This window comes from Crinia signifera, chromosome 7, assembly GCF_055691185.1.
Source record: "Crinia signifera chromosome 7, ASM5569118v1, whole genome shotgun sequence".
Taxonomy (NCBI): domain Eukaryota; kingdom Metazoa; phylum Chordata; class Amphibia; order Anura; family Myobatrachidae; genus Crinia; species Crinia signifera.
In genome coordinates, this window is record NC_139223.1 from 7,608,146 (window position 1) to 7,616,385 (window position 8,240).

Genomic DNA, 8,240 nt, shown 5'->3' on the forward strand with positions numbered 1-8,240 from the left:
TTAAGTGAGCAAATAAGCTCACCCAGAGAGGACATGTAGAGATAGAGAAGAAGAGGGCCAAGAATAAAATGATGAGGGACACCTATTATCAATGGAAGAGCAGGAGAGGTGAAGTCATTAGTGGTACAGCTGTGCATTTTTAAAACAGACAGTGCATATGCAAGCAGAAAGAGTAATATTCAAAGTTTTAGCAGTTAAGAGTTGCACTTATGTCGATTGTAGTTTCCTTCAGTTTCTGTCCAGTTTAAGTCCAGGCTAAGTCTAGGCGACAGTGTGCGGTTGTATATTCCTACTTAGAATCTTCCTACTTTGAATTCTGACAAAATTTCTAAAGCCAGATTTCTATAGCCAGCCAAGGCTTAGTCAGCCTCCAATACTCTAATAAGTACAGTAGGTCTGTAAAAGCTGTTTCTAACTTCAGTAATTAAGACCGCACCCAATGCCCCTCTCCCACTAGAGAAAGTGAGCAATAAAACTGAGATAAGCAAATGGTGAGATGTTACAGACCATGTCCAAGTCACTAGTGAATTTTAAGTCACTATCTAATTTTAAAAAGAAATTTGTACATTTACCTAAGACAAAGCAGTATACTAATCACAGTGATGCTAGTTCAAATATGACTGTTGCATGAATGGAATTTTACCTAACACAAAGCAGTATACTAATCACAGTGATGCTAGTTCAAATATGACTGTTGCATGAATGGAATTTTACCTAAGACAAAGCAGTATACTAATCACAGTGATGCTAGTTCAAATATGACTGTTGCATGAATGGAATTTTACCTAAGACAAAGCAGTATACTAATCACAGTGATGCTAGTTCAAATATGACTGTTGTAACATGTGACAGAGTTAAATTTGGTTAGGGTGTGTTCGAACTGATATCTATATTGCAGTGTAAAAATAAAGCAGCCAGTATTTACCCAGAAACAAACTATAACTCACCCCATTTTAATTCTCTCTGCACCTGTTACATCTGCCCCACCTTCAGTGCAGAATAGTTTTGTCCATTTGAGAAGTGACCTTTAATCACTTGCTAGAATGTAAGTTGTACCTCTGAATGTGATCTCTGTAAGAGATATGTATAGAATCTCAGCACATTACTATGCACATTGCAGACAGGTGCCAGTCACTGATTATTTGAATTAGGCAAATACAAACACAGACCTGCTACTGCTCATCACATACTGTAATTATCTGACACCACCAGCTCCATCGAGCAGTCATCCCAGGAAATGTCGTCTCCAGGACTGATAGCTCTGGATATCATCACTGTCACTGAGGCTGTGGTGGCCATTACTTTGAACACAGCTATCATCCTTTTACATGTGCGCAGCATGAGAAATGGATTAGCGCTGAGCGCCTCTGAACTAATCCACGTTATCATGGCGGTGGCTAATATCACCTTGCGCAGCTTTTATCTTATGGTTTCATGGAATTCTTACTGGTTTATTGAAGTCGTAATCCTGCCATTCCTCTTGTACTTCAGCAACTGGCTGACCGCCTGGCTCTGCGCCTATTACTGTACCACCATCACCAACTTCAGTCATCACCTCTTTGGTTGGGTAAGAAAACATCTATCTGCCTTCCTGCCCCATCTCCTCCTACTGTCAGCATTGGGGACCTTCACCTTATGCCTTCCATTCTTTTGGATTGCTTCCATGCAGACTGGAGACAGGTACTCTGGGAATAATACACTGAGTTCCACAGCTGTTACGGGGATCATTTCTAAAAGCTTACTGTTCACAATAGTTGTCAACTGTCTGGGATTTGGTCTCCCGTTCCTGGTCATTCTCTGCAGCCTTATGGTCACTGCATCCTCACTTTTGAGGCACATCTGCAACATTAAGAAGAATAATTCTGGATTCCCTCCTCCGAAGCTCCAGGCCCATATTAATGCCACCAGAACAATCGTTCTCTTTCTTGTTCTCTCTGGAATAATGTACATAGCTGAGGTCATCATCTTCAGTGGCGTGATCTACTTAGCAGATACCTTGAATACCATTTGCTCAGCTACAGTCATGCTATTTCCAACAGCGGAGGCCATTATCATTATCCAGGGAAGTCCCAAGCTCAGGAAGATGTTCTTTCATGCAGTCTGTGCTAAATAATTAGTGATACTAGCAGTGGGAAGAAAAGACTCATTTGGTTTTAATATTATATTTAGTGCACAATAGATGCAAAGGTTGTATTTTTATAATTCCATTCCCTATAGGTGTACAATAATCTCCCTTAACGCCTCTGTAGTCTACAACCTGACAATTAGGACATCAAGGGACAGACAATACTGCAGATATACTGTAGAAGGGTAGAGGGGGACATCACAAATGTTTTCAGACATCACACAATTTGTTAGCAGGGATAGCTCTTTATTTTACGTAAGATAAACTGGGGGTATACAGAATGGAATCCCAATTACACACGGGCAGAGAAGGGGGTGGCATCCACTTTCTGACAGGACATGGCTTAAATAGCATCGGTCCAGTTTGCCGGCTTTCTACTCCTATTTAGGTGGTTTAAGCTGTGATCTGCACTGTGGTGCAACGAGCAGCTCCATTCAGCCAGGAGGAGAGAGCGCCAGGTGCGAGGGGACATTTAGAGGATGTGCCAACCATAAATGAAAGCCTGGGGAGAACACTGAGTATAACAAATCATATTTATTAGATTACAAAACCATACACCATGAATAGAAACAAAAACGTTTATTATACAGCTTATTCCAGAAAACCAACATGTGTGAAGGTGGACACCTCCGAAGGTCGGCAACCATTTGCTGTGTGCTGCCTGCACTGCACTCGATCCTTAGTCGGTCCAAAAGCACAGGCTTCTTCAATGTAGGAAGTCGGAGGCCAATTTAAATGCTGCACCGGCTTTTGAGACAATCAGAGCTTGTGCACAGTTAGCCTATCAGAGCAGCTGCTGGTACACAAGCTCTGATTGGCTCACCAGCCGGTTCTGCATTTTAATTGGCTGCTGGTTTCATGCATTGAAGGGGGGGGGGGGCTGGAAATCAGTCCCGAGCCCCAAAATTCCTAGTGGCAGCCATGAACGTATCAGTGTACAGCGTCCTCTCGCAAGGCAAGCTGCATTGGTCATGCTTGGGGCACGGTGACTCGCTCAGCTCAGCACACTATTTTATTCTACCTCTATGACATAGTGGATGGTAGGGAGTGAAATACCACCTGTCGGCACATGTCGGCTATGAAAGTGAAAACCCCCATGTCAACCTTTTGACTGTTTACCTAATACTTTTTTTGGCCTAATGACCCCATTGACCTAAGCCCATGTGGACCTTCTGAGTTGTTGACCTAGGCCCATGTTGACCTTGACCCAATGTTGACATTAGTGCTGTCGGCCTTACGATCATATAGCGTGTGTACCAAGGAGATACAGTTACTTGTTTATCAGAAATGAGCTAAAACAGCTCAGAAATAATAAAATAAGAATTTGTAAAAACAGAGCAGATCTCGGGATTGATACTGCGCTCAGCCAAGCTGACGCGTTTCACCTCATAGACTTTGTCAGATATAGGGCGGGATGTACTAAAGGGAAAATGCGGTAAAACACCTGTTTTACCGCATTTTCCTATGTATCAATACCCGTCCGCAGCGTTTCCGCTAGGGTGGCGATACCCTATAGAAGCCTATGGGCTTCTTTCGCCGCCCGCCGTCCAACGTCCGCGCGCCCACCCCCTCCCGTCCTCCTGTGATCATCTCCTCCCCCTGGTGTCACAGCCGGCAGGACATCCGGCTTCAGGGGGGAGGAGGAGACACAGGGGGACGCTGGCAGCCGCCGGGAGGTGACGGAGACCCCCGCAGCCAACATCACAGGTATCGCGGGGGTCTCCGTTACCGCAGCCCGATGCTGGCCACATATGTTAGTACATATGCGGTAGCATCGCGGCGGCTGCCGTGCGAAGGGCGGAGGTGTATGTTGATACATCCCGCCCATAGTGCTTGGCACTAAGCACAATGGCTTCCAATTATCTGAGCGCCGCAATAGAACACAGACATGTGACTAACTACAAATCAGTGCAACTCCCATAACAATGTTACCATTTATGTATACCTTAATAAAGATGAACAATGGGGGTCATTCTGGTTGGCTCGCTAAGCAGCAGTAATTTGCTGCTTAGCAATCCTTCTAATGCCGACCATGTGCGAGTGAATGCCGAAATTATTCAATGGTCGACTAAAATGCTTGCCAAAATGTAAGTCAGTCCGGGCTGACTCAGACTTGCAGCGTCCGGGTCCAAGAACTGGACAGACAGCTGACATCCTGTGATGTGCTGCCCCCAGCAGGCAGGTGCCCTCGTTCACATTGGGATGCCCGGCATTTTAGTGCGTACGCCTATCACTCCTTGAATGTGTATAAAGTGAACTTTCTAAGGTGATAGAATGTGATAGAACAGAAGCACCTACGGTGCCAGTAAACAATTATGATCCATGTGTAGATTTTTTATTACTAAACCCATAAAGTAACTGTGGTGGTGATCTAGATGGGTCGCATACTCTGTCCACTCTTTACAGAAAAGAGTGTGTAAAAGCGCACCACCCTCCATAAGTGTATTACTGTCAGCATGCACAGAAACGAGACAACAGCCAGATAATACAACGTAACTAACGAATGAGGATCCAATCTAAGAAAATAAGACTTCTTCATAAAATCACATGTTATGACATAGCAAACACCATACAGTGAAACATTTAACTTTAGATAAAATGGTTAATACACAGTGACAGGGTAAATAGGATTTCCCTGTTTTAAATACACTACAACAGTTAAACAGGAATCCAGTCCTGGTTTTGATTAGCAGCTCAGGAATACTCCAATAGAGTTATTTGGTGGCACCTGTGAGATTAATTTAAAAATGGGCTCTGTGGACAAGTGCAATGCTCCTGACGGTGGTCTAGCTGCCCAGGGGATAGGCTGGGGGTCTTAGATTATGCTAGGAGCCATTTGTATATCATCTGGACTGTTATTTTGATTGTAAAATATAACTCTGTAACCTGTCATTGCTATGATACCTGTGACTGTCCGAACTGCTGCTGGAAAAATAAATGTGCTGTTTTGAACTTTTTACCTGGTCTGGTCTCTGTCACAATACAACAAATGGAAATTGGAATTAACCACACCAATATTTATTGTCAATCTATGCTTGGAGATCCATGGGCAAATTTATAGAAGCATGACAGACTACTAATAGATACATAATCGCACAGGCAACATTGTATTCAGATGCTGTGTCCAACATGTTTCCTTCTGAATCGCAATTGTATTCCTATAGCCTCCTAGAGTGTCTGGTCTGAATACAATGTCTCACAAATGGGGGTATGATGCAATATAATACACTACAGGCTCTGTTGAATGTGATATTTAAGATCCTTTGAAGTTTTTCCCATATAGAAATTAGATCACATGAATAAAATGATGTACCATGTCTTCTTTTACATGTCATACTTTGTTTCAGAAAAAAGAAGTTTGGTTTGGGTTAACATCACACATAATCAAATTGCTTGATGATAAGGATAAACAAATGACAAACTGAATACAGGTCATAGGACAGACAAGAGTAACTGACAATAACCAAGTGAGTAGGTCCCACAATACCAACCCTGACTCTGTTAATCCCTCCAGAGGTCATAGGCACCTGCAGAACTAAGACTTCACCTATAATAGCCATGTTTGAAGGGGCATATTAGGTCCACCCCAACTTCGGTGCCACCAGGCCTTGCAGGGAGACAAGTTGCCCAACACCTCCAGAGCAGACAAGAGGAAGACTAACGTAAAACGTTAAAACAGGGAAACAAAACAAAATGTGGCACAGCTGTCCTCCATAGCAAGGAATGCTACAGCAGTATTAAGTACACGAATAATAGCAGGTGACCCCTAGGCAGGTCTATTCAGGAAGGCAGTGAATTAGGAAAGAGTGATACAGTTTACTACCAAACTACCGTAAATGCAACAATGCATGAAGGTGTTAAACATAAACACAATACTTTTAGAGCTAGACCCATAAATGCAACAATGCAAGATGTTAATAATAATAATAATAATAATAGAAAACTACCAATGCAGTGCAAAATATAACCTGAAGGTGTGCAAGAGAAACAATATAACTCCACACAGATATACACTGCATAAACAGAGAAAATACTTAAGACGGTAACGAGCACATATCTCTTGTTCAGACAGGGTCTGGGGGGAACCAGGAGTGGGGACCAAGTAGCAGGACTCAGACAGGAACCGCAGTGTCAGGGCCAGCGGCGGACAGCAGGGGACCAGGGACATAGACAGGACAGGCTACATGAGACAGGAGTCTTCACTGCAGACACACTGTTAGGCTGAGACAGAACTCAAAGGACTACACAGTGACAACACATGCTCCCTTCACTGATGACTAAACAGGAAGTATAACCAGCAGGGAGCAGCTGTTTAGAATCCCTAATGAAGGGTAACCAGCTAATGAGAAAATCAGTCCAGGTTGCTTAGCAACAGCTTCAAAACAAAATCAGCAACACACCTAACACCGCTCTTGTTCCTCCCCAGGAATCGCCAGATTTCACTAGCTGGTGAGCGCTGGTGCAGGGCGGTGGTAAGCGGGCTGGTAGACGTGTCACTCACTCACCTGTCCCATTCCTGGGAATGAGGCGCGTGAGCACCCCATTCTGGTGCACAGTGAGCAGCGGTTATTGGTAACCATCTGTACATCTAAAATTCTAAAATAATTTAGAAGTGGCTTTTAAACAGAAACACATTTCCTAGAACCCACTCGTTACCTCTGAATGTGATCTCTGTAAGAGATATGTATAGAATCTCAGCACATTACCATGCACATTGCAGACAGGTGCCAGTCACTGACTATTTGCATTAGTCAAATACAAAGACTGACCTGGTTTTTCTCAGCGCACACTATACTTATCCTACACCACCAGCTTCATGGAGCAGTCAGCCCAGGAAATGTCGTCTCCAGGGCTGATAGTTATGGATGTGTTCATTGTCACTGAGGCTGTGGTGGCTATTACTTTGAACACAACTATCATATTTTTATATATGTGCAGCATGAAAAATGGGCTAAAGCTGAGTGACTCTGAGCTAATCCACGTCATCATGGCGGTGGCTAATATCACCTCGCGCAGTGCATATCTTACAATTTCGTGGAATTCTTACTGGTTTATTGAAGTCGTCCTTCTGCTATTCCTCTTGTACTTCAGCAACTGGCTGACCGCCTGGCTCTGCGTCTACTACTGTACCACCATCACCAACTTCAGCCTTTGGCTCTTTGGTTGGGTAAGAAAGCATCTCTCTGCCTTCCTGCCCCATCTCCTCTTCCTGTCAGCGTTGGGGACCTTCGCCTTATGCCTTCCATCCTTTTGGCTTGCTTCCATGCAGACTGGAGACAGATACTCTGAGAATAATACACTGAATTCCACAGCTGTTAATGGGATTGTTTCTAAAAGCTTACTATACACAATACTTACCAACTGTCTTGGGTTTGGTCTCCCGTTCCTGGTCATTCTCTGCAGCCTTATGGTCACTGCATCCTCACTTTTGAGGCACATCTGGAACATTAAGAAGAAGAATTCTGGATTACCTCCTCCGAAGCTCCAGGCCCATATTAATGCCACCAGAACAATGGTTCTCTTTTTTGTTCTCTCTGGAATAATTTACATAGCTGAGGTCATCATCTTCAGTGGAGTAATCAACTTTACAGATACCTTAAATACTATTTGCTGGTATACAGTCATGATATTTCCTACAGCAGAGGCCAGCATCATTATCCAGGGAAGTCCCAAGCTCAGGAAGATGTTTTTGCATACAGTCTGTGCTAAATAATTAGTAGAACTAGATGTGAGAATAGTTTGGCTTTTATCATATATTTAATATGGATGCAATGGTTCTATCTTTACAATTTTATTCACCATTAGTGTGCAATAATATCCTTCCTTTCACTATTTACAAAATCAGAAATTGTTACTTAACTAAAATAAAAAAAAAAATATATAAGAGCCTTCACTCCTCAGTGGCCTACAGCCTGAAATATAATGAGGGCATCAAGGGAAAGAAAACACTGAAACAGGGGTAGAAGTCTGACATCACAATATGACACAATTGTTTTCAGACATCAGGGATTTCTCTATAATTTATGTCTGAGTAACTTGGGGGGTACACCACAGGCTCCCTTTTATATTTAAATGCCAAAAGTTGATTCTAGTATAGGGGATTAACGGCATCTTG

General features: G+C 43.2%; 2 protein-coding genes across 2 annotated transcripts; both read left to right on the top strand.

Annotated features, from left to right (window-relative positions):
- Positions 1–1,237: 1,237 nt before the first annotated feature.
- Positions 1,238–2,113, top strand: LOC146021058 (taste receptor type 2 member 40-like). The gene has a single exon (XM_083154859.1). The coding sequence runs from the start codon at positions 1,238–1,240 to the stop codon at positions 2,111–2,113; it is 876 nt and encodes a 291-aa protein (XP_083010985.1).
- Positions 2,114–6,941: 4,828 nt separating this feature from the next.
- On the top strand, positions 6,942–7,838 carry LOC146021059 (taste receptor type 2 member 40-like). Its single transcript, XM_083154860.1, has one exon. The coding sequence runs from the start codon at positions 6,942–6,944 to the stop codon at positions 7,836–7,838; it is 897 nt and encodes a 298-aa protein (XP_083010986.1).
- The last annotated feature ends 402 nt before the right edge of the window (positions 7,839–8,240 follow it).